At 49.7% G+C, this 26,971-nt stretch overlaps 1 protein-coding gene across 1 annotated transcript in view; it reads right to left on the bottom strand.

Moving 5' to 3' along the window:
- The window catches only part of STAC2 (SH3 and cysteine rich domain 2), a 42,105-nt gene that overhangs the window by 7,482 nt on the left and 7,652 nt on the right, over nt 1-26,971 (bottom strand). The window contains exons 2-10 of the mRNA XM_033170576.1: nt 10,550-10,841; nt 8,661-8,758; nt 7,795-7,885; nt 6,981-7,096; nt 6,037-6,109; nt 4,459-4,467; nt 3,531-3,592; nt 2,519-2,616; nt 1,483-1,534 (exon numbers count right to left, since the gene is read on the bottom strand). Of these exons, the coding sequence (XP_033026467.1) occupies nt 1,483-1,534; nt 2,519-2,616; nt 3,531-3,592; nt 4,459-4,467; nt 6,037-6,109; nt 6,981-7,096; nt 7,795-7,885; nt 8,661-8,758; nt 10,550-10,841 (891 nt within the window). The remainder of the gene's footprint in view (nt 1-1,482; nt 1,535-2,518; nt 2,617-3,530; nt 3,593-4,458; nt 4,468-6,036; nt 6,110-6,980; nt 7,097-7,794; nt 7,886-8,660; nt 8,759-10,549; nt 10,842-26,971) is intronic.

The following is a 26,971-nucleotide window of genomic DNA, read 5'->3' on the forward strand; positions in this document are numbered from 1 at the left end:
ATAGTGGTGTTCTCAGTAGGGGTCCAATTGGGCAAGGCTGTAGGATCTGCCAGAGTTTCTCTGCAGGTGAGTGGAAATTTGCAAGGTTCTGCAGTTTGTTTCTTTGTTTGCAATTCTCTGCCCTCTTACTCAATAGGAAACTTCTGAGAGGCAGAAAAAGTTAAGTTACATTTCCCCTTCTTTTTTAAAAATTGGTAATATTTGTTACTTTCAGAAAATTCAAGGGGAGCAGGTAAAAGAGTGGTAATAGTCCGCCCGGCTGGTTATGGAGTCAAGAGAAAGACACTCTGAGGCAAACTCTTATCCTTTATCATTACTTCAGGGCTGAGCTCTGGGCACCCGAAACAGTTCCAGAGACTTGCTCTCAACACTGCAGGAACTCTTGCCTTTCCAACCTCACGTGGCATCAAACAGCAAGAGTAGCGCCGAGAAGGTGCATAAAATTAGATATTTCCACAGTTTCCCACTGGGGCTTTCTGAAGAAGCACAGGAAAAGCAGCAGAGTCAGAGTGGACAGGGCAACAGAGGGCAGGGCTCCATCTTCTAACTCTTTATGGGCAGCCTGGAGGTTCTGGAAGTGTGAAGAAGGATGCTCTTGAAACCTGCCATGTTGCTATAGCAACAGGGACAAGGAACCTGATGTGTGTCTGGCTGCCTCAGAGGCCAAGGCCTTTCCCTGAGGGCCTATAAAGTGCATGAGAGAGAGAGAGAGACAAAAAAGTGGAGGGAGGAAGAGAGGGAGGGAGGTGTGTTAAGGACACTGGGCTTGTGGGTATAGACAGAGGAACCCACAAAAAGCAGAACCTAGAGCAGTGTTTTTCAACCTTTTTTGGGCAAAGGCACACTTGTTTCATGAAAAAAATCACGAGGCACACCACCATTAGAAAATGTTAAAAAAATTAACTCTGTGCCTATATTGACTATATATAAAGTAATTCTCTTGAATTTTTCCATTTTTCCCACGGCACACCAGGCAACATCTCGCGGCACACCAGTGTGCCGCAGAACAGTGGTTGAAAAACACTGACCTAGAGAGCAAGATGTGTACATTTGCAACTGTGATTGAGGGGGTCCTGAAGGAGAAAAGGGCAGAAGGCATGGTAGCAAAATAGATAATAGTTTTTTTTTAATTGGATATAGGAGGCACCTTTATCTCCCAGGGATGTCCTTTATTTATGGAGAGAATATTTATATCCTGCTTTTTATTATTTATTGCATTTATACTCTTCCTTCCCTTCAAGGAGCTCAAGGCAGCCCACACACTTCTCCTTGTCTCTGTTTTATCTTTCCAGCAATCCCATGAGGTAAGGCTAGGCTGAGAGAGCGAGCCTCATGGGTGAGTGGCAATTTGAACCCTGGTCTCCCAGGTCCTAGTCCAGGGCTCTGACCACTACACTGCACTGGTTCTTCACCCAAGAGGTCCCAGAGTGGTTTACACAGTAAAACTGGAGAAAACAACTAGGATTCTTCAGTTCTGCTCACCTTCCACCAGTCCTCATTGGAATCATCCATCAGCATGATTCGATCTCCAGGCCTGAGGAGAGACAGAGAAAGTCATGACTGAGCTCCATGACAGTTCACCTTTACAAAAACAGCAGCAAATAAATAAATATAACAAATAAAAGAGGGGAGTCTCCAAAATGGGACTTTCTTTTCTTTTCTTTTAAAAAAAATATTTATACATTTCACTGATTTTGCAGTCATTTTGACATTTTAAAACTTTACTTCCTTCCCCCTCTTTCTGCGGTTCCTTAAATTTATTTTTAATATCTTCTGCGTATCCAAATTAACTTAACTTACTCATTTATTTATTTACCTTCTTTAAATATATACTCTTATGCCAGCTGCAGGTTATTATAATAATCCTGCCAGTGTTTTTTATCTGTTTACAATTTGTCTGTAAATATTCAATAAACCATTTCCATTCTTTTATAAACAGTTTGTTGTCTTGATTTCTCATTCTTCTGGTAAGATTCGCCATTTCTGCATTTCCCATATGTTTTTGTATCCAGTCCCAGCAAAGGAAGAATGGATACAAAATGGCACTTTCAGTCCGCTAGCTACAGAGATCTGCCGATTCCTAGAGGGGCCTGGAACTGGTGTAGTGGGGGAAGTAAACAAAACCAAAACCGCCTCCATCTTCTGCCCTCGCACGTGGATAGGGCTTCAGGGGCATATAGTGCAGGCGTGGGGAACCTTTGGCCCTGCAGTTGCACAGAACTACAACTCCCATCAGTTCCAGCAGGCCTGGCCAATGGCCAGGAGTGATGGGAGTTGTAGTTCAGAAACACCTGAGGGCCAAGGGTTCTGCTGCTCCACCTCTCCCTTGATGCCACCCCAACCTAGGATTGCTCTGGCCAGTACTTCTTGTTATTCCCAAATTGTGGGTGTGTCTCAGAGAGAGCGTGTTTCCAAAGGCCAGCAAGCAAGTTCCGTTGGCCAAGGGGTCCCACGATCCAAATAATCACCAGCTCCTGAACCAATGGGCTCTCAAGATGGGCCAAGGGGGCATACTTACTTCAGGGGTAAATCGTTGATCTCCTGAGGCAAAAACTTGTAGAGAGCGACATACGAGTACATGGGCGAGATCTCCTTTCGCGCACAGCCTTGAGTTGACTGCAGGAGGAAGAAAGAACTGTTAAGGAAAAACAGGGCTTGGAAATTTTAGACCAGGCCTCGGTCACTTTTTTTGCAACTCGGGCTGCCAACTTTTTTTTAAAAAGTCTTTTGCTCCTGTTCCTTTGGAGAGCAGCGTGAACCGAAGGCAAAATCCTGCTTCTTTCCATGCTGTAAGAAGTAGCACCTGCTCACAAGGTTGTGATCAGTTGGCAGCCCTATTTGCGGCGGAGGTGAAAAATGGACAGGGACGATGTAACCGTTTGCTCCAGAACAGAGCCTGTTGTTTAAAATGGCACACAGCACTAGGGGACTAGAGGCAGGAAAAGAGAACACCCTTAGGTGCCTTGCAAGACAGGTCCTGTTGTGGGTGGGTGCACTTTTTTAGCAAACGCAAAACTGGAAAAGGCGAAAAATACTTAAAAAAAATAATAATCAAGACCTTCCCCAGCCAAGGTGAGGGAAGTGCAATACAATATCTGCAGCTGCTTTTCTTCTGTCTTGTAGGGTTGCCAGGTGTCCACTATTTGAGTGGACAGTCCACTTTTTTCACGTTATGTTCACTATTCTTTTTCACAAAATAGTGGACATTTTTTTATTCAAAAGCTTTATGATGAAATGGTATTTTAATACGTGTTAAAATGTTTGTAAGAAAATATATAATTTAATTTAATTTAACACACACACACACCCCGCTTGTCCACTATTTTTTGGAAGCAGACCTGGCAACCCTACTGTCTTGCCAAATGTGCTTTAGCACAATGCGAAGCAAAAAGGATCTCGCTATTTTCCATTTTCAGGGCCGGGTTAGGGCTTCAAAAAGGAATGGCACATGGTGGGAGGGACATAGCCGGGAAGTGGCAGAATGCAGCAGGGAGGGATGTTGACGACATGTGGATGAAGGAAGAATTCACCTGTTGCCCTGGGCTCTTTTCCTCTGACGTAGTGCCCTCACCCTCTGCTGGTGCTGGGAAAACTGAAACAAAACGAGAGGTGGGATATCAGGATTGGCTTTTCTCTATATCACCTGCAGGAGGTGCTGGCATGTACAGCTCCTCTCTCCCACGCAAGGCTATGCTACAGGCATTGGAGACTACTAGGATTCGGGGGGGGGGGTCAACACCAATCCAAAGTGACATTGGTTCCCATCAGAGAGTGAATGCCTAGGCCAGGGGTCAGCAAACTTTTTCAGCAGGGGGCCAGTCCACTGTCCCTTAGACCTTGTGGGGAGGCCGGACTATATTTTTTTTTGGGGGGGGGGAATTCCTATGCCCCACAAATAACCCAGAGATGCATTTTAAATAAAAGCACACATTCTACTCATGTAAAAACACTAGGCAGGCCCCACAAATAACCCAGAGATGTATTTTAAATAAAAGGGGACATTCTACTCATGAAAAAACAACGCTGATTCCCAGACCACCCGCGGGCCAGATTTAGAAGGCGATTGGGCCGGATCCGGCCCCCGGGCCTTAGGTTGCCTATCCATGGCCTAGGCCAGGGGTCTGCAACCTTTAAGACAAAAAGAGCCACTTGGACCCATTTCCAAAGGGAAAAAAAAACCTGGGAGCCGCAAAACCATTGCGACATTTAAAACAAATATAACACTGCATATATTGTTTCTTATCTTAATGCTATATATACAGGATCGTGCAGTCAGCTGCTATAGCTGCTATATCAATGAAAAATATGAGCATGTCTGATCTGTGACTTTTGATGGCTAGTCCCAGTTATTATTCTCTAATGAGGGGAGAGAGATGCACCCCATATGGTCCCAAATGCATGTATGCTTTGCTGCTTTTGATGCCCCAAATACAAAACCCTCTCGTATTCTGAGCAAGCTTGGGCTTGCTCTCCTGGGTGTTGAATGAAGTCAAGGTGTGCATGTAGGGGTGTGTGTGTGTGTGTTTGTTTTGAATCAAATAAAGGGGGTGTTGAATAAACTCAGGGGGTGTGTATGTGTGTTGAATCAAGTCAAGGTGTGTGCGTGTGTGTACGGGGGTGTATGGGTGTTCTCCCAGGCTCCCTTTAAAAAAACGGGGATAAGCCGCTCTGAAGGGGCACCATGCACCCCTTCACAACGGCTCATCCCCGCTTGCTTTGAATGGAGCTGGGGAGGAGGGGTGAGCTTTCACCCCTGTCCCCAGCTCCCTTCAAAGCAAGCGGGATGAGCACAGGGCGTGGGGTGGTGGAGAAAGCAGCATCCCGGCTGCTTTCTCCACCACCCCGCGCCCAGCCGCCGATCCCAAAAGCCTGCTTTTGAGATCGGCGGGAGGGCGCAGAGTGGAGAAAGCAGCCGGGATGCAGCTCTCTCCACCCTGCGCCCAGCCGCGGATCCCATTTTGGGATTGGCACACAGGGCGAGGGGTGGAGAGAGCTGCATCCCCACTGCTTTCTCCACCCTGCGCTCTGCTGCCGATCCCAAAAGCCTGCTTTTGAGATCGGCAGGAGGGCGCAGAGTGGAGAAAGCAGCCGGGATGCAGCTCTCTCCACCCTGCGCCCAGCCGCGGATCCCATTTTGGGATCGGCACACAGGGCGAGGGGTGGAGAGAGCTGCATCCCCACTGCTTTCTCCACCCTGCGCTCTGCTGCCGATCCCAAAAGCCTGCTTTTGAGATCGGCAGGAGGGCGCAGAGTGGAGAAAGCAGCCGGGATGCAGCTCTCTCCACCACTCCGCGCCCTGCTGCCGATCCCAAAAGCCAGGCAGGGGGGCGCAGGCGGGCCACAGGCGCAGCGCCCCCCACCATTTCCCCGCCCCGGAGCCGCGGCAAAGCTCTAAAAGAGCCACATGCGGCTCCGGAGCCGCGCCTTCCCGACCCCCGGCCTAGGCACACATTTAGGACCTGACTTCTGGTTTTCTCTCGCCCCACTTTCTTCCTCCCCTGCGGCAGAACAGGGAGCTACCCAGAGAAATCGAGAATTCTAAAATTCCAGATTTGGGCATAGCTATATTTAGGCACCCACAAAGCAAAAGTTAGCATTAGAGCTACGATTCTGTACTCTTTTCTAATGTGGGCTTTGTTTGGGGTACACAATGCAATTTATTTATTTATTTTATAGTGGCTTTTAAGCACATGCATGCAATATTCACAATAGATGACACTGCAGAACAGTCCTAAGCCTCTCCCCACCCCACCTCTCAACGCAATATGGATTGAGTTTTCCATGTAACCAGCACTGACAGGGCAACTTTTTGATGTTTAAAAAGTGACACAAGCTCGTCCTTTGTTTTATTTTTTTTCACGCGAGTTAGAAAGACCAGAAACTTTTGGCTTTTGCTGCAACCTTTTGCAACTGATGCCTCCCCCCCCCCAATGTATTAAGCTCTACTTGTCTGGGTTAACTTCTGGTGAGATCTCATGAGATGGGAATTATTATCTCTATTATTCCCATTAACCAAAAAACGATGGCTCTACTCACCGTCATCGGGTTGACTTTCCTCTGTTGTCTTTCCAGCACCTTCTGGGTCCTCAGACACTTCTTCCTTCTCATTCTAGGAGAGAGATGCACAAACACACACGGACATGAGGGAGCAGAATTGAGTAGGAAACAGTTCCTTAATGGTGCAGGACCTACGCCTCTGTGTTCATGTGGCTGAGGTGACTTGCATGGTTTGCCCCATTTAGGAGCCTTGGCTCGAAGCCATGGAAAATGCCCAGATAACTAGACAAAAGCTTTTTTTCCGTATTGCGTCTATTAGGCAAGAATTATATTGTTGTTGTTGTTTTTAAATAGCACAGCACCTAAAAACTGTGGGCAATTATTAATTAGACTTGTAAAACACAGGTGACTTTTAAGCCGGGCAATCTGCTTCTATTCTTTCCTAGAAACCCAAGTGGGGAGCACGGGCCATCATAAAAGGGTAAGAACAAAACCACCCCCATTCTGTTGCCATCTTCCATCAAAAAAAGAAAGGATGGCGTGGGGAGTATAACGCATTTTCCATAAAATTGTATTTAAAAGAATTCTTGGGAGGAACAAGGAATTCTTGTTCCATTCCTTGTTCCTCCATTCCTGGCCCCACTAAAACCCAAGTCACAAATCATAAGGAGAACTGGAGTTTCCCCTACAAGTATGAAGGTTCTAGATCCTGGCTTGATACAAACAATTGCGTGTATTGCTTTCTTGATTTCTCATTGGCTTCCACCTGAAAGGCCAATCAGGGACTGCTAGTTATACCCGTTTTGTGTTAGCTCCTCCTCCTCCTCCTCTTTCCGGTGCCCCCTTCCTACCCTTCCCTGCAATCCTTCCCACAACCATGCCCTGGATCTCAGATGCGGGATTTCCACAACCCCTGGAATCTTCACCTGTGACCTCCTCTCCTGTCTACCCAAATGCATCTTTTGCACATGGCATGACCATACCAGGCTCCTGGTGGGGGACTCAGAAGTGCTGCTGAAGCTGGAGCGATTCATGTAGGCCAGTGAAGTGCCATAGCGCAGGGTCTCGTAAATGGGGTCCACCTTTCCACTGGGGCCTGCTGGTGAAGGGAAGACCACTTCAGAGCTGGATTCTCAAAGCAGGAGGCAGGGGCAAAGGCAGCTGCCCCATATCAAGTCAGTCTACCCCACTATTCTGAGTTTATCTATCTTCCCCCAATCTCTCTCACACACCAGAATTTGTAAACTGCAAAACTGCAGACCTTTCTATAGAACCACTCTGTCCTGCTCATCCTAATCCCAAATTCATGGGGAATAGGTAGTTTCATCTGGTAGAGGCGTAAAGTCCTCTGCATTATATCAACACTGGAAGGCTAGGACTCAACCGGTAAAATAATTTGAGGCTCAGCTAAAGCAGCTCGACCCAATTTTACTTATTTTAACAACACGCCGGGTTTGCAAGATTGCTCACGGTCAAGGAGATCTCCACCAATCGAGACCTACCCACTCCCCACTTCCAAGTTGCACCCACAAAAGGGTAGAGTTGCCTTCCATGAATCCCAAAGTATCCCACTGCCTCTATAAATCGCAGCAGCCTGAAAGTCGAATGACTCCCCTTTCCCTGTCCCCGCCTCCAGAAGTTATCTAATAACAGAAGCATAACTTCTTCCTACTGTTGTGGATCTGGGAAGCCTCAAATCCAAAAGACCAACCCGTCTTTCCCAAAGGCTGTCAGTCTTTTGGTTTCGTTTTACAAGTCCATTACCCACCAGCCCTCTGTGGACCAGTCCACTCCTACCTGTAGGGGGAGACTCCTTGGGGGCTGCCGGCGGGGGCTGCGGCTCATGCACCAGCATCGGGGAGCTGAGATTGCGTCGGAAAGAGGTTGCCTGCTGAGGAGCAGAAGTGGGAAGAACGTGAGCGGATTCCGTGAATATACCAGACTGTGGGCACGATTCTGCCTTCCATGAGCGGATGGGGTGAGGCAATGCAGACGGTGAACCATTTTGCCCTATTGGCTATTAGGAGCCTGCCAGCCACGTTACTTTTCCAGCATCCAGCAGCTCAGACAGAGAGAGTGCAAGGCTAGAGGAACGGCCGCACAGAACTCCACACATGAGCTGTCGAAAATGGGGATTTCCCAGTTTCGCACTCTTTGCTCCCAGAAGTTGGTCTGTGGAGTCCTCCAGCAGTAGGCTACTCGCCCAAGCAGGCTATTCGCTGCTGTGTACTCCTCAGTGTGCTTGAGAGCTATGAGAAGTCAGCCGAGAAAGGGGAGCAGGCTCTAAGTGGTAGCAAATCTGCAGCTGCTGTGTGGATAGCTCGGTTGGTTAGAACATGGTGCAGGTTCTATCCCCGTATGGGACAGCTGCATATTCCTGCATTGCAGGGGGTTGGCCTAGATGATCCTCAGGGTCCCTTCCAACTCTACAATTCTATTATTCAAATGCCAAAGCGATACCGAAGCTTCCTCGCCTTGCCTTCTTTTTGTGTGAGTTGCTAAGCCACACAGTGTGGGGCCCTGTGCCTCGTCTTAGGTGATGGGTTAGGTCACAAAGGGAGTGCAGTGCTTCTTCTCCCTTCAGCGGGGCTGACAAGGCAGCTTAGCAGCTGCGGCTGCCTCTGTCTCTTTCCACTGGGTGCTGACTTCTGCAAGCCACTTACCGTCTTGCCGGGACACTGCTGGTGGGAAACCTCTTCTGAACACCACAAATGAACGCTGGCTTTGCATGTCTTGCATCGGAGGCCTTGCTTGGAGTTCCCTGTGAGGCAAAACAAACCCACAGAGATATTTTGGGTCCTTATGGAGGGGTAAGGGGCTTGGGCTAGATGAACCTCTGGGTCCCTTCTACAATTCTGTGGCTATCAGCAGATACGAGTCCTCACGACTCACAACGGCTATATACTTCAGGATCAGAGGCACCATGTCTCTGGATGCCGGTTTTGGGGGCAGAACAGAGGGAGAGGGATTTTGCGCTCATGCTCTGCTCACGGGTTTCCTAGAAGCAGCTGGCTGTTCCCTGTGGGATGCTAGACTAGATGGTCCTTTGGTCTGATCCAACCGGAATCTTATTATGTTCTCAAGGTACTGTGTAGGTGGCATGTGTGGGTGTGTATAATATGAATTGGGGTGAGAAAATTTCCACAGGAAACAAAGGGAGACAAAGGGAGGAAGGGCCATAGCTCAGTGGTGCAGCACATGTTCTGCATGCAAAAGATCCCAAGTTCAATTCCCGGCAGGCCTGGAAGAAACCCTCGAGAGCTGCTGCCAGCTGTTGCCAAAACAACTGGGCTTAGATCAGCCAATGGTCTGGGGTGGTATAATGCAGCTTCCTAGGATCCTAATTAGCCAGGCGCATTTTGCGACTGGGAATTGTTAGAATGCAAGCGCTTTGAGAAGTCTGGCTGCCATGTACGGCGACTGAGACTCAAGAATAAAATTGCCTCTGCTGATGCTGAGGGCACAGGAGGGGAAATGCCTTCCCTCATGACTCCAAAGTAGGATCGCAGCTGCACAGCAAAGTGCCGCTTCCCCTGCCGCTGCACAAGTCACCCTTGTAAAAAAAGGACCAAATGGCAACCAGACTTTCTATTTTTGCACCAGTGTGGTGTAGTGGTTAAGAGTGGTAGACTCGTAATCTGGGGAACCGGGTGCGCGTCTTCGCTCCTCCACATGCAGCTGCTGGGTGACCTTGGGCTAGTCACCCTTCTTTGACGTCTCTCAGCCTCACTCACCTCACAGAGTGTTTGTTGTGGGGGAGGAAGGGAAGGGAGAATGTTAGCCGCTTTGAGACTCCTTCGGGTAGTGAAAAGCGGGATATCAAATCCAAACTCTTCACCCATAACCCAGGAGCCACGTGGCGAATAGCTTTTCTATCCTTGTTTCTAACACTGCCTCAGAGCAGCCTGATAGAAAGCACCACCTATTGTACAGAGAGATGCAGCTGTTTCCCACACTTCACTTCCTCCTGCAATAAGATGCTTCGAGCTGCCCGCTTACCGGGTCAGTTTGTTTGTGAGAACTGGAGGCGTTTTTGAAACACTTGCTCATTTACCGAGGAAGTGGCAGTAGCAGGCAAGCACCTACATGCAGAAAGCAAACGGCTGCATGGCCACCACCAAGCACCTCCTGCCCCAATTCCCCTTCTAGCGGCTTCTCGCCAGCCAGCTGCAGAATCTAGGATGTCTCCTTCGCTGGCGGCTGCATCCCAGCTGCGAAGCTCTTTCCCTCCAGCCTCCACTCACAAGCAGATGAGTTACGTTAGCACCCGGCAGCCACCGAGGCTCATTTGCGCCAGCATCTTCTAGCGTCAAGTAAATAACGCTTATTAAGGATGCAAAAGCTAGGGCTGAAAAGGTCATCTCCGCATCTAGCCACAATGCAACATTTGAAGGCAGCCACGTATGCTGGTGGCAAAGGGCAGAAGAGAAAGATGATAAGAGTTGAGGGTACCTCTGTGTGTGTGTGTGTGTGTGTGTGCACGCACATGTATTAGCCAGAACTGCGAAGCGCGAGTCAGGACCCGAGAGCCAGAGGCCTTCAAACTACGTACCTACGATAAGCTGGTGGCAGATTTCGCAAGGGCTGTGCTTCTTGAAGATGTGCTCTTGGAAGCTGTGCGTCTTAATGGGCTTGAGGGGGGCCAGAGCCCTGGGGGTCGCTCTGGGAGAGTGCTCTGCCTCCGTGAAGGCCGGCGGCGGAGACGGGGGCGGCAGGGAATCTGGGGGGCTGAGGAGAACGTCGGAGGGGAGCTTGAACTCGCTGTTGGAGCGCAGGAAGAAGTTTTCGACGCTCTTGCTCCGCAGGATGGTTTTGAGAGAGAGGGAGCGCTTGAAACGCTGCAGCTAAAGGGCAGGTGGGAGAGAGGGTGGGGAAGAGAGGAGAAAGTAAGAAAAGCTACATTTTGCGGGGAGGGGGACTTTTCACAGTAGAAAGTTTGCCGAGCTTTCTCTGGGCCGTTACTGGACCTCCCAAGCCTTGGGAACAAACAACCATGTCGGGAAACGACTATAAGTGCTCAAAATACATAATATATTCGTTTTTTTAAGATTGATTTAAAAGCCGTTTCTAACCTGCTTAATACTCAAAAAGCTCTCTAAGCAGTATGTACCAACACATGACAAAAGCACCATGGAAACAGATACAAACACAAAAACTTTATTATAAAAACAAACTTTCAGTAATAACAGGGGGAGTCTCTCATCTTGCAGGTCAGGCAAAGCACATGTGAAAAAGGTGTCTGAAGCCAGCAGGTGTATGAGTCTCCATATACGGCAGAGGGAAGGAAATTCAAGTGGGAAGGGGCAAAATACCGGTACCTAATAAAAACGAAAACAACCCAATAGCCCCTCCCCCAAAAAACCACATTTTAAAAGGGCATAGTATGTAAATCAGATCATCTAAAGGCCTGGTTAAAAAGGAACGTTTTTGCCTGGTGCCTGAAGGTGTAAAATGAAGGCGCCAGGCAAACAACTCTGGGGAGAGCATTCCACAGACGGGGAGCCACTGCAGAGAAGGCCCTGTTCTCATGTTGCCACCCTCCGGACTTCTTGAGGAGGAGGCACACTAAGAAGGGCCTCAGGAGATTATCTCAGGGTCTGGGTAGGATCATATGGAAAGAGGTGGTCCTAGCTCTGTAGTCCTTATGATACGCCTAACAAAAATTGCCAGCATCGCCCATCGTATTTCCCAAAACTGAGGCTCAGAGGCAACAGTTCAGTGCTGCCCAGTGGGCTGACATTTGAACTGTGGATGCCTTGACTTATATTGCGACAAAGGTGCCAACTTGAATAAAATATTGTGGGCGGCTCAGGTAAGCCCCGCCCCACAAGCTGGTAAAATGTACTCCTAGCCGCAGCCACCACATGTGCTTCCACTGATATTGCCAAATCCAGGAGGACCTCCAAGCTGCAAGTGTGGTTTCTCAGAAGAACCGCAAAACCTTCCAGAACTGGCTCCAGACCACCAGGCTTCCCCACCCAAAGCACCAGGACTGTCTTACCCATAGGCGCTAGGGGTGCAGGGCACCCGGGCGCCAGGCTCTCAGGGACGCCAGGCCGAGAGTCTGGGGCAGAGCCCGCCCGTTGGTTGGAGCGTCATGGCGGGCTGTTCTTCTGCGGGCGGCTCTGCACCGCGAGTTCGGGGGTGACCAAGCCAGCAAGACGCTGAGGTGGCTGGCCAGCTCTGCCCTCCTGGGACTGGGCAACTTGGGGGCGAGGGCGCCAGATGAATCTTTGCACTCCGGCGCCACATATGCTTAAGGCAGCCCTGCACAGCAGCTCATTTCAGCCTGTTTGCTCTCATCAATCTCCAAACTGCCTCCAAACACCTGTCTAAGAGCTCCACAGCCTCAGTGCAGGGACCAGGCGGAAGGAAGAGATTAGAGCTGTGTCAATACATGTGGCAGTTTAACCCTGTTCAAACTAGATGAGAACCGGGAGACACGTGTCCTGGATTAAAATATATATATATATCCATTTATGAAGGTCTCCGAATTAGATTGCCGGGGGGGAGGGGCAGGGGGAGTGTAAGGCAAGGAAGGAGGGGGATACTTAACCCTGCCGGCCACCTCTCTCCTAAAAGCCATCCTTCTCTCTACTCCGCTTTTCCTCCTGCAGGGAAGACTCTACCATGGAAAAGCGAAGGCTGTTTAACTTGCTGCAAGGAGGATTTTGCATGCTTTTCCTGCCTGCCTCGGCATGGCCATAATAAAGCAAGGACGACACAGACAAGAGGCAACAATTAAGCACACTCGGGGCAGTTTGTGGGCCTGGAGGAACAGGCCAGCTCATTGCAGCAACAGCCCGTTGCTTATTGCTGTGGGCAGGAGTTCCGACACAGATGCTGCAATGTCTGGGCTCTGGCGCACTCCATGCGCTCTGCTTTTTGTCATCATCTATTCCCAACCGGTAATGGCAGATCAGCCAGCAAGCTGACTCAGCTAAGTCTGTTACACAACAGCTGGCTAATGGCTGTGTTGGGAGTCCAGGGCTGGCAAAAAGCGAACAGAGGATATCTTGGTTGTATTGCCACCTCATGTTGAGCAAAGGGCATGCCCAATCAGGAAGCCCAGTGCTCGTTTTTCAGTGCGTAGGTATTAATAGTGCTGAACCCAGAATCAAAGCTATTACCGGTAGCTACGACCCACACTTCCGTGGTTTGGGGAAAGGGCCATCGCTCAGGGTTAGAGCAGGTAGAGCATCTTGTTTTGCATGCAGGAGGGTCCCAGGTTCAATCCCTGGCGTCTCTAGAAAAGACTGGAGCTGCCGGCCAGTGCAGACAACACTGAAGTTTATGTGCTAGCGGTCTGACTCAGTATATTCCTATGTACCCGCTTAGCAGTTTACAGTCTTCATTGTTATAATGTATGCTGTCCCTCTGTGGCAGGGTCACTACTGTTATGCTCAATTTAAACTCCTTATTTTGTGCTTTTAACCAGAGATCTTCAGTTCAAGGGCAGTATATGAATGTAATAAGTAATAATAATTTTACAGATTGGGGAAGGAGCCCAAGACGGAAGAGTGTGGCCCTGGCCGTGCAAGAAACCCATGGCAGAGGTGGGATTTGAACCCAGACCCAAGTCCGGATTTCTCCCCAGTGATCCAAGCGGCTGCTGCTGATTTATTGCCAAATCTAATGGCATACGCCTTGCAGCTAAAAGGGGCGGGGAGGGAGGAATAAAACAGCGTGGCAATAGTTGTGCCAGGAAGGAAAAGTTAGCTGATTAGCTGCCGACAACACAGGAAAAGAAGCATTAAGGAAGGCTGGCAATTAGATGGCAACTTAGCAGGGGTATTTTTAGGGTCGGGAACCAGCTGAGTGCATGGAGCTGAGAAAGGGAAAGCAAGTTTCGAGACTGAGGAAGGGTGGCTGCCAGAGCCGTCTTAAGGGGATCTGCCGCCCTGGCGCGGCTATCCCTCCGGTGCCCCCGCCATGCCGCCTCTCCGCCGCCTCCCTCCCGCGCTTGCCGCCCCTTGGGAGGGGGGTGGGCGAGCGGGGGATGAGGGGCGTGGCGCTGGAGCGACGCGGGGCTCTGTGCGCCCTTCCAGCGCTTCCGGGACGGGAGGCGAGGGCGGCCGGCTCGCGCTCCCGCGCGCATCCGGATGGCGCGGCGCAGCCGGGCGGCGCGGCTGGGCAGCTTGTGCCCCATCGGGTGGGCGGCCGGCTGCGCGCAGAGCGCGAGCTGCCCGGCTGCGCCGCGCCACCCGGCTGCGCGCGGGAGCGCGAGCCGGCCGCCCTCGCCACCCGTCCCGGAAGCGCTGGAAGGGCGCGCAGAGCTGTGCTCCTGTGCTCTGCTGGGCAGCCAGAGGGCGTGGCGTGGCTGGCCAGCTCCCTTGCCGGGAGTCAGAGGGCGCTGCCGGCAGGCGCTGCCAGCGGGGCTGGAGGACGGAGGCGCCCTCCAGGCCATTGCGCCCTGGCGCACCGCGCCACCAGCCCCAATGGATGAGACGGCTCTGGTGGCTGCCCCAGCTGCAAGGTGCTTCATTATGCCCTAGATGCCAAGACGCCTGGTGGGGCAGAAGAGGTGGCACTCCCCAGCACCTGCTGCCCACCTCTGCGGCTCAGGGCCATTCAGAGGTCTGACAGATGGGAGACAGCTGCACGCAGCCCAGAAAATGGTTCGCAGCGCAAGGCATGAGTGCAAAGGCAGGTCGGAATCTCGCAGGGAACTTTGGCTGAATGTTGTTGCTGCTGCTGCCGCCGCCACCACCACCACCGCCAGCAGCCAAACTAAATACTTTCCTGCTGTAGGCACAAATCCTAGGGACTTTTGCTCCGTCTGGAATGGTGGGAAAGGAGCTGCGTCAATGGGGAGGGAGCAGAATTACCTTCACACTTCATGTTATCCTAAGGGGCCCGAGGGTGAGAAGAAGAAAGGCAACCCCCAAGTAGGTTTGCCTGCAGCCTCCTGGAATGATGTAGCCCCAGGCAAGTGGCTACACTGCTTAATGGGTTAGGCTGGCCCTGGAGACAGACCCAGCATGTGGGGGGGGGGGGGAGAGAGAGAGGGAGTGCAGAGCGCTGCTGCATTTACATAGCAGATAACTGCTTAGCTGCTTCAGGCACCTTTTCCAGCTACTGTTCCAGAGGGAAAAGAATCCATTTGCCACATAAACTGGCCACCATCCAAGCGCACATAACATCTTCTCCAGTTTTACTCCTTTAAAAACAAGACGAGCCCCTAAAACTGTTTATATAGCAACGGAAATGTGCAAAGCACTTAAAAAACCTGTGTGAGAAGGAACCCCTGACTGCCACCCTGTGAAAACAGGGTGTCACTATTATCAGGGCTGTGTGTGCGTGCGTTGCACTTGAGAAATATGAAACATTGGCTTGGATTCGCTTGCCTGTGTAAGTTCTATAATTGTTTGATTCTTTTAAATGATTCTGCTAGTGACAATGAGACCTGCCCCTGATGCAGCCACTTCTCTGGCTTTGGAGATTTCAACTGGTATTGCCAATACACTTCAAAGTGCATTTTCACAATAAAAAGGGCAATTTAATAATGACAAAGTGGGATTTTGTACCTGGTACCGAATTCTGCACCTATTCTGATCTCCCATGGAATTGAAACCTACACACGGGATTTATTTTTATTCCTGTTTTACAAATGGGCCATTGAGGCTGTGCAAAATCATTATGGCTTGCCCATAGCCACACGCTATGGGTGGTCTGAAGAGTCACAGCAAGCCTGCAGGGTCTCTTAACTTCTGATTTTTTACCAGAATCCTGCAAAACACACAGACATTCAAACAAGCAGGGCAGGAAGACGGTGCCTTGCTTCAATAGGCAACTGAATGATAACACCACTTATTACAAAACAAAATAAAAAATAAAAAATTCCTTCCAGTAGAACCTTGGAGACCAACTAAGTTTGTTCTTGGTATGAGCTCTCGTGTGCATGCACACTTCTTCAGTCAGGGGCCCGGGGGCAGGATAAACCAAGCGGCAGCACAACTGATTCTTTGAAACAATCCGAAGCCTTTTACAGATGTAGGACTTGAACCCAGGAGGGTTTGGTGTGACCTGGTACCTGGGCTTGCCTGGAGCACAGCATATTCTGTCATGGCCCATATCAAGATGCTGCTGTTGAAAAATGGGAATGATGACGGTGCCCTTAAGCATGTGCAGAGTGCAACTTCCGAACCACTGAGTATCAATCCTGAATAACTGCTACTGAATAAATATGGAGACAATAGGGTTGTTGTTGTTGTTGTTTAAGAGAGCCAGGAGAGTTTGAGAAATCACACCCCAGTAAATCACAGCCCCAAGCCTGAGCCAGCAGCAAAAGTGGGATGGGTGTGCAACAAATCCCTTTTAAACCATATCTGTTTAAAAAACAAAGTTTGATTGGGAAGCTCAAGCCCCAAAAAGGGATTGAACAGAACCAACACAGGTTTTAAAGCCTGCATGCAACTCTGGTTCTGGGATGTCTTTGAGAAGGAGGTACTCCGCACCTCCTCAGAGGCACTCTTATTTTTATTGCTGTTTTGCGTGGCTTTCAAAGCAGGCCATGGGACTGAGCCCTGGCTCTCAAAGCCCAGTACAGTGAAAACAGGAGAGCAATGAAAGTACAGAGAAGCATAAAGCACTGGGGAAGGAGTGGCGGGGGGTCAAGGTGAGAGGGAAGGGGAGAGAGTGCCTGCTCACCATACTGGGGCTGCCTTTCTGCTGCATCAGCAGGGGACCCAGCTGGCTCTGCAGTCTGAGCTTAAAAGCTTTCAGCTCCACTTACGGCTGATGAGCTGGGCCCATTGGAGCGAGAGCGAGAGAGCTAGAGAAAAAGAGACACACCACCGCCATGCTCCCAAGCCAGGCACTGCTAATGGAAGCCGCAAACACCTCGCATCATGGTCCCAGGGAGCAGCAGCAGCAGCAGCAGCTCCTGCTGGCTGAGCGACGAGGGCGTTTGCAAAAGGCGGCTGGGAGCTGGTTGCTGGGCCTGAAATGCACCTTGGTAATTGCCCCATGAGCACGTAGGCTGCAAGGAGCCCAGCCTGCTGATGGGTCAGACCCTGCCACACGGCTATTTGTACTTTTTAACCTTCGCCAAGTGCTGTACGAAACAGGGGCATAGCGGGGGATGCTGGGGCGATGGCACTGGGAGCAGTTTTTGGGGGGACGTGACACTGCACATTTGGCTCCTCATGCCGCCTTACAAGCCCCGAGCCGCTTTGGGCCATGTCGGCCAGCCAGGTACCCTTCATGGGCAGGTACCTGACCCTGCTTGACTTAGGTGAGGGAGGGTCACTCTGGCATCAGCAAGGGCTGGGCTGGGGCGGTGGGCTCCATTCACCCTCTGCGCCCCACTTCGGGCACCAGCAGATCACGCTACACCACTGGCACAGAGCACAGGGAAATGGCATTGTTCCTGCTGAAGGGCTTACAAATCTGTATTAGGCAGAAAAGGAGAGGGTTAAGAGAGAGGACAGGCAACTTGTGGCCCATGGTCTAATTGCATGTAGCCTTCCAGAAGCTATGGGATCTCTCTCGCTCTCCAGATCACCACTTAAGAGTTGCTGCAATGTGTGAACTCCACCCACTTTGATTCTAGCTCCGCCCACTTTTGGTGCTGCTCCGCCCATGGCCATTTGTTGTTGTTGTTGTTGTTGTTCAGTCATTCAGTCGTGTCCGACTCTTCGTGACCCCATGGACCAGAGCACGCCAGGCACGCCTATCCTTCACTGCCTCTCGCAGTTTGGCCAAACTCATGTTAGTAGCTTCGAGAACACTGTCCAACAATCTCATCCTCTGTCGTCCCCTTCTCCTTGGATTTTTGCTTTTTGGTGGGGGGGGGGGGCAGAAGCTCAGTTTGCTATATATTTTTATTGATTTTGGGGGGGCAGCTGCCCCTCCCTGCCCTACCTTGGCTACGCCCATGGCCCTGCCCACCCTCAGCTGATCTCCCCTCAGGTGACAGAAGGAAAATTCCTCACTCCCGATGTAGGGAGCCTCGGGCCACAGCAAAGATGCAGGTAAGGTGAGCTCTGCCACATCTCCCTGTCCAACTGTACCTTTAAGAAATTATGCTGCTCCTTTGCGCATGCAATTAACTTATGGAACTCCTTGCTGCAAGAGATATAGGCAGCCAGGTCTACCCATGGCTATTTGCCACAACGGAAAGGGTGAGGGAGGAACAGGACACTCCTGGATGAAATCAGAAGCTGGGAAGGCTTCTATAAATCCACATGACGGGTCTGTTCTTTGTGGGAAGCCATTTTCATTAAAAGTACTGCGTGGATGTGCGACCACAGGGTGGGGGGAAAGAGAAGAGGCTTCAACGTAAAGGACCGGGAACTTGAATAAGCCGTCAAAAGGTTACCTCTTGAATCTCTTTCCCTGGAATGCACAGATAGCGCACAGATAGGGAGCAGCAACACCAGGCATGTCCACAGCCTCTCTTTCTCCCCACTGGGAAGACCTACACCACAGATTTAATGCACATGACTTTCCCCAAAGGACCCTGGGAACTAATCTGTGAAGGATGCTGGGAAGACTAACTCTGTGACAGGGAAACTGCAGTTTGCAGAATTTTGTGTGTGTGTGTGGTGGGGAGTAACGTACTTTAAATTTGCTTTTGGGGTGTGTTTTAAATGTATGTTGCGGATCTGTCCATCTGAAATAAGAGTGCCAGCCCCCACATATATAAGACTAAGGCTAATGTTTCTGGCATCGGTGCCTTTCATTTATAAAACAAAGCACCAGCTGGAGACATGCTCCGACTTTTGTGGAAAATCTGAAAAGCTGAAAAGAGGCCCAGCTTCAAAGCCTGGATTCAGTCCCATGTGTTCTGTTCCGAAGAAAAGAGCTCTGCAAAGGATACACCGCTCTGCTCCCACTCTTCAGAAACACCACACGCCCTCTCCCCGCGCAGGGAAGGCAGATCAAGGTCGCCTCTGTACAACCCATTTCCCCCAGCATACACCCCGATTTGCTTGCAGGGAAGTTCTCCGACCGTCTGCTGTTTACTGAGCACCCGTTTCGATTCCCACCTGCTCCAACCAGGAGGCTATACAATGCATTCAGCAAATGCTATTCCCACAAATTTTGTGTGTGTTTCCCTATCACACACCCCCATCATTCAGCCCGGACACTGAGATCCAGCGCCGAGGGCCTTCTGGCGGTTCCCTCACTGCGAGAAGCAAAACTACAGGGAACCAGGCAGAGGGCCTTCTCGGTAGTGGCGCCCGCCCTGTGGAACGCCCTCCCATCAGAAGTCAAGGGTATAAACAACTACCTGACATTCAGAAAATACCTAAAGGCAGCCCTGTTTAGGGAAGTTTTTAAACTGTGACTTGTATTGTATTTTGGTATTTGTTGGAGGCCGCCCAGAGTGGCTGGGGAGACCCGGCCAGATGGGCGGGGTATAAATAATAATAAATTATTATTATTATTATTATTATTATTATTATTATCACTTTCCTTACCGCACAAGGCCCAACTGTGCAACCTGAATTTGCCAGGATGCAGTTACATCGCATCTCCAAAACGGCAGCAGTCTGTGTGATTGTAGAGCTATAGTGACACTCCTTTGCTGTCAAGGACTTGAAAATTTGAGAACTTGCTCTGAGTCAAAGGACCTGGGGCAGTTCCTTCGGCTTTTATTTTCCAGTTCTTGCAGACGGTGTTGAGGCTTTTCTGAATAAAACTCTTTCTTAAAAAAACTATTCCCCATTCTTGGTGCCTGTTATTGGACACAAACATTACAGTCTGGAAGCGGCTGCTAAGACCGTCAGCTGTTTAGACAGGAGGAACTGTAGCCTCTTGGGCAGAAGCAAGAGAAAGGTTTGGCTATGTACACACCATACATTTAAAACACTTCCCCACCCCAATAACCATGGAAACTGTAGTTTGCCTCTCACAGAGCTCCAATTCCCAGCATCCTTGACAAACTACACTTCACATGATTCTCTGGGGTGTGCTTGCGTGCTTTAAAAGCACACAGCCTTTCAGGTTTTCCTCCAGGCGTATGGTTGCCAGAGAAAAGCTACGAGTTAGTGAAAAAGCACAAGGTGGAATTTGAGTAACGGAACAAGACTGGAAGCCACCATGAGGACTAGAAACATTTTTTTTTGTTTCCCCAAAAGAAAGCACTAGGATGTGGCAGAAGAGACTGCATGCTGCACAGAACTGCAGCCTATTGGTGGGGAGTAATATGGGCACACTGGCCTCCCCCACACCATCCCTAGGACTGGCACAAATTTACTTCTATTGAGGGTGGCGGCACTCCTGCCTTTCACCCAGCGCCCGCATTATGCATGTCAAAGCTCAGGACAAGAAAACAGCTTCCATGTTCCTGCTTCAGCTTCCAAAACAGGAGGCGCGCTGCCATTTCTCCCTTATTCACTCTCCGCAACGATCCTAGGATCCTGCCAAGACACAACTAAAAAACCTAATATTTCTTGACGTATGGCTCCAGCCCCTACGAGCTATTTTTAACCCAGCTGCTGTGAAAACAGCTTGGCATATAGAAGTCTCATGGGAGATTCAGCTCCCACCCTTTCAAAATAATAAAAAAGCTTCCTCCCCCATATTTATGAAACCATATACAATGTTTAACTTCCTGCTGTGCTCACCTCCCCACCGTCACCCGGTTATGTCTCCCACACACAGCTCAAACATACTTACATCTTTGGGGATGTTTTCAACTACTCTTCCCCCCTCCCCCGACATCTACAGTTGCCAAAGCCGGCTGCTTCCCCCCCCCTTCCCGGTGCCTGCCATTGCCTACCAAAGTGTTCAGGATGCGCAAATAATCACACAGGATTCCATGCCCATTCTGGGTTGATCTTTTCCCTGCTCCTCTGCCAGCCTTCTGCCTCAATCTTCTGCCTCTTTCCCCTGCCAATTCAACAAGGACATGGGCTAAAACATTCCCCCCCCCCCGCCATTTCTTCACACATCTCATCCTTACAGATGGCTTGTTGTCCGCACTGGGGTATCACGTGGAACCAAAGTTGGCCCTGTTTTGATTAATTTAGCATCATCCACTGCAAAGAACTGCAATCTCGCACATTTCTCCCTCTGAATTTGAATGTCCCTAATCTGGGGATAATCCAGGGCCGTCTCATCCATAGGGGCTAGTGGCGCGCTGCGCCAGGGCGCCGGGCCCCCCAGGGGCACCCCTGCGAGCCCGCCAGCATACTGGCCGCCCCCCACACCAACCCACCCCCGCCCCCACAGGCGGGCTGTCGGCCAGGCGCTCGCATGCCGGCGGCGCAGCCACTGCCGCCCATGCCGGTCCCGGGCTTTGGCTGTGAGCCAGCTGCCCTCGCCTCCCGTCCTGGGAGCACTGGAAGGGCGCGCAGAGCCCCGTGCCGCTCCAGCACCACGCCGCTCATCCACCGCTCGCCCACCCCCCCTTCCGAGGGGTGGCAAGCGCGGGAGGGAGGCGGCGGAGAGGCGGCACGCCGGGGGCGCTGGAGGTATCGCCGCACCACGGCGGCTGATCTCCCTAAAACGGCCCTGGGCTAATCCAGTACAAGTTGTATGTGCGTGACTCCAAACCGCTGCACACTTTGGGAAGTAGAGACTTTGCATCAGTATTCCCCCCCCCTCCCCTTATGGGTGGCTCAATCCTTTGATTTATGCTAGCCATCTTTCAATATCTCAACGGCTGTTAAGCGGAGGATGGAGCAACCGTGCTTTCTCTTGCTCTGGAGGCTAGGACACGAACCAATGGCTTCGAGTTACAAGAAAGGAGATTCCCTCCAGTTTTCCCCGCTATCTGTATCCTTTCCTAACTGTAGACGTTCAGCCCAGACACTGAGGTCCAGCTCTGAGGGCCTTCTGGCAGTTCCCTCATTGGGAGAAGTGAGGTTACAAGAGACCAGACAGAGGGCCTTCTTGGTAGTGGCGCCCGCCCTGTGGAACACCCTCCCATCAGATGTCAAGGAAATAAGCAGCTATCCTATTTTTAAAAGACATCATATTTAATGCTGTATTGTTTTAACACTTGAGTGGGAGTCGCCCAAAATGGCTGGGGAAACTCAGCCAGATAGGTGGGGTACAAATAAATTATTTATTTATTTATTTATTTATTTATTTATTTATTATTATTATAGACCCTCTCTAAGCCAAGGACAGAATTCTTTCTATCCACTGTATGCAAAACTGTAGCTCCAAACTCAAACTCCTCCCCACTGTCTGAAAAAGCCCTTTTGACAGAGATGGCAAGACTGACGTATATGGCTATGCAAAATTCCAAACCTCTGAATTCCCAAACCAGGGAAAATATGGCCAAGGGACCCTGGGGAAGAGGAAGACACACCTTGCTCACTCGCATCAAACTTTTAAGGACCACCAGGTGGGACCCCGCAAATTGTTTGCAGGAAAGCAGCCTCGGTGGACTGCAATTTTTAGCAAGGCGGTGGTGGCGGCGGTAGCTGAACGGTGAGCTCTTTCTGTTCAAAAATTGCCAGCCCAAAAAACGGCAGGGGCAAAGCCGTCGTGGGTGGGGGGTGGAGGAGGATCCTGAGGAGGAGAACAGCCAACAAAGAGTTTCCTTACCCACTCTGCTCAAAATTGCAGCCTATAGAGCTTGCTTTTCATTAAAACAAACCACCACCTAGGGTTTTGTTACGTATATTTGCATGCAACATCTAATTCGCCCCTCACTTTTCCCACCCTGGGTTCATATTCAGTCCTACTTGCCTTCTCTGTTTTTGTTCAGAATGCAAAACTTGCTTAAGATTGCTGAGAACAGCTTTCCTTTACTAAAATGGCAAGTTTCTCGACCTCATGACGGGAGGTCTGAAAACATTTTTGAAAGGCGCTGCATAAAGGTGCCAGTGTTTCGGGACAGTGGCTATCTATTCTTCCCTCCTGGGTCTCTACCTTGTGTGCCATGCCTGTTACTGACCCATAGCCTCCCCTGCTATCATCTTCAAACTCCAAACCGCAAGCCTTTCTAGATTACTGCATTTGCAGCATAACAATCCGGCAGGAGAGTGTCCAGGTGTCTCTTCAAGGCACATCTCTCTTCATGGATGTGGGGGAATCTTACTTCCCTCAAACTCGCATTTCAACATATTCCTGCTTATTTCCCTGCAACTATTTTGTCAACAATGCACAAACATGGCAGGTGCCTCAATGTGCAGGGCCCCTCTCCATGCCCAGCCCATTTGGTGAGGCTAAGCCAGGGGTCAGCAAACTTTCAGCAGGGGGCCGGTCCACTGTCCCTCAGACCTTGTGGAGGGGCAGATTATTATTTTTGGGGGGTGGGGTGGGGGTGGGGATGATGATGAGCGAATTCCTATGCTCAGAGATGCATTTTAAATAAAAGCACACATTCTACTCATGTAAAAACACGCTGATTCCCGGACCATCTGCGGGACGGATTTAGAAGATGATTGGGCCAGATCCAGCCCCCGGGCCTTAGTTTGCCTACCCGTGGGCTAAGCTTTTAAAAATTATAATTCCTATAGTTTCCAAACTAGAAACCTGCAACTAACGGACCCAGCTTTCTAATGGATTCCGTTTGACAAACCAACTCACTCTACAAAAGCAACCTTAGCATCTAAACAAACAAACCACGGAGGGAGCAGGTGCAATTTTAGATGGCAGATAATCACCCAGTGCCCCTATATGCCACAGCTCCTGCATTCGTGGCACTGGCCAAATGGTTACTGTTTCTCACTTCACGCCCAGATCCTCCCTGTAGCAGCTGCAAGTGCCCAGGTTAAATTCCTTCCCATTCTCTTCAAGGGCACCAACTCCTACAAGGAGGAGTCCTTTTGCTTGCAAATGGTAGCAAAGAGATTGCATTAAAAGTGGCTACTTTTGCACTGTGCTGGCAAAAAACAAACAAACAAACAAACAAACACACACACACACACACACACACACACACACACACACATGTGGCCAGGTTTTGTTAACTCCTAAAGTAATGTCCTGTGATCTAGATCCAGCTGGTGATTTCTGATTTCACGTGTCTGAAAAGGCCTGCTGTGATCAATTGGGTGGTTCACTTTGCGGAAGAAATTGCTTACAGCTGCTCAGACTTGGACATTACTGTCAGTGTCAGTACCGGCATTAACCAGGAAGAGGAGTTTGGATTTGATATCCTGCTTTATCACTACCCGAAGGAGTCTCAAAGCGGCTAACATTCTCCTTTCCCTTCCTCCCCCACAACAAACACTCTGTGAGGGGAGTGGGGCTGAGAGACTTCAGAGAAGTGTGACTAGCCCAAGGTCACCCAGCAGCTGCATGTGGAGGAGCGGAGATGCGAACCCGGTTCACCAGATTACAAGACTACCGTTCTTAACCACAACACTACACTGGACTAGGGCTGCTGCTTCTGCTGTCTGGTGGGTGGCATTCAACGTCAGGTGCAGTTTGGGGACTGAATCAGCCTTGGTCGCCCGGATGGAATGACCTGTTTCAATAGTGGGATGGAGGAAGGTGGCTCCGATTCTGCTTTGTAATCTCTCCATGGCTTTTGTTATCACAGACCATCATGTCCTCTTGGACCAGCTTGCAGGATGGGCATTGATTTACATAGGTTCCACTCCTACCTGAAGGGTCATGTCTAGAGAGCACCATGGAGATACAGTACTGTGTTTGATCCTCATGGCCTTTGTCCTATGGTGTACCACAAGGTAGAGTCTTGTCTTCATTGCTGTTTCAGCCCCCTGGTTGCAGTCATTAGGCGCCAAAGTGGAAGGGATCATTGGTTTGATCTTGTTTTTATTTTTAATTATGGATTTTGCATTTTTTTATATTGTAATTTTGTGTTGTGAACCACCCTGAGATCTACAGATGAATGGCAGTATAAACAATTACTTAATTAATAATGTCATCTGGCAATCTAGGAGTAGCTGTACTCAGCAGGCTCTCTCTAAAATTGCAGGATGACAGTGTAGGAAGTAGACCTTGCATGGACAAGTATAATGAAATTTGGGACTCATTTATACAAAAGACGTTAGGTCAAAAATTGTAATTATAGTCGTACCTTGGAAGTCGAACGGAATCCGTTCCAGAAGTCCGTTCTACTTCCAAAACGTTTAGAAACCAAAGCGCAGCTTTGGATTATCTGCAGGAAGCTCCTGCAGCCAATCAGAAGCCGCATTGGATGTTTGGGTTCCAAAGAACATTCGCAAACTGGATCACACACTTCCAGGTTTGTGGCGTTCGGGAGCCAAAACATCCGAGTACCAAGGCGTTTGGGATCCAAGGTACGACTGTATTAACTGTTAACAATTACTATAATCATGTACTATACCTTTTCCCCCCTTTCACTTTTTTTTTTAATACAGCCACATTTTATGTGCTGTATTTAAATAAAAAAATAAAAAGGATTGCAGTATAGAAGCACAGCTGAATCTGGCCCTGTTCCTAGATGCCCAAGCGGTAGCCAGGAGTGCTTTTCCCCATTTCTGTCTTATATCCAAGTTGTGCTGTATTTCTTTTCTTTGACCCAGTCGTTTATATCCTGGCCACCTCCAGGCTAGATTACTGCATTACGTTGCTTGTAGGGCTGACCTTGAAGACAGCGTGGAAACTTCCATTGGTTCGATGTGCAACTCCCAGGGTTCTGAACAGAGCTAGTCAACCAGATTCAAATCATATGACACTGATCTTATACGCCAGCTAGCCTGGCTGCCAGTTTGCTCCCAGGCTCAAGGTGCTGGTTTTGACCTTCAAAGCCCTCCATGCAGGCTTCGACAAAAACACTGCCAGGGTAATTATGGTGACATGCCCTCCCTGCTCTGAAAAATATAGGAGGAAGCTGAGCCAGTAGCTCTGCAAGGGAAGGCATGCTCAGTTCATCTGTGCTGAATCAATGGGAGCTAGCAGGAAAAGAGAGGGAATTAGAAGGTGGAGCCAGGTTCTCCTTTTTGGGTCTGAAATGCTCGCAGCAACTCAAGGAAAGTTAGAGAAGAAAGCGTTCCTTCTAACTGCGAGAGAGGAAACACCAATAAAGCCCAAAGAAATACAAATACGAGGAAAAGGAATAAGCAGAAACTGGGTGCCCCTCTCCATTTCTTTGGTGGAAACTGCACTTTCCCTTTGGCCCGCCATTTTTAATTTCCAACTACCCTTGTCCAACACATGGAAGAAATGCAATGCAGCACTGAGAAGGAGGAGGGAGTGAAAGCGGGCACAACCTAGACGAGCAAAGGTGGGGCATTCACAGACCCATGCCTGCCCCAGCACCCTCTCCCTGGTTCACTAACCTACTGAGTGATCAGCACACGACCTTCAACCTCTCCAGCATCACTCAGCAGCCCACACACCATGGCTGAATAGAGGTTTGAACACAGCTCTCCCAGACTCCGCTCCAAGCCAAATGCTCTATTTACACTTGCTCTTAAGGGATCTAAGAGCCTTCGTTTTTTCATTTTCTGTTTCTCCCTACCCCATATTTTTTGTTAAATTTGTAAACATACACACACACACACACACACACACACACACACAGATCTAAATTTCCCAATGCTGGTTCTAACCCTTTTTCAGAACCTGCCATCAGATCTAAAATCAGGGATGGGGAACTTGTAGCCTAACAACATTTGGAGGGCCACAACTTCCATCAGCCTTCAGGACCATCAGTCACATTGGCTAGGGCAGTGTTTTTCAACCACTGTTCCGTGGCACACTAGTGTGCCGCAAGATGTTGCCTGGTGTGCCGTGGGAAAAATTGAAAAATTCAAGAGAATTACTTTATATATAGTCAATATAGGCACAGAGTTAATTTTTTTAACATTTTCTAATGGTGGTGTGCCTCGTGATTTTTTTCATGAAACAAGTGTGCCTTTGTCCAAAAAAGGTTGAAAAACACTGGGCTAGGGCTCAAGAGAGCTGGAGTCCGGCAACATCTCAAGGTTCCCCATCCTTGGCTTAAATTAAGCCAGCGCTCACTAGAGATTATCAACAGAATCTGTTTTGAATGAAGAAGGTCTCAAGTGCAACCCTTGGCATCTTCAGATTAAAGGAGAGCTAAATAATAATAATAATAATAATAAGAAGA

Source organism: Lacerta agilis, chromosome 14 (assembly GCF_009819535.1).
Source record: "Lacerta agilis isolate rLacAgi1 chromosome 14, rLacAgi1.pri, whole genome shotgun sequence".
NCBI classification, from domain to species: domain Eukaryota; kingdom Metazoa; phylum Chordata; class Lepidosauria; order Squamata; family Lacertidae; genus Lacerta; species Lacerta agilis.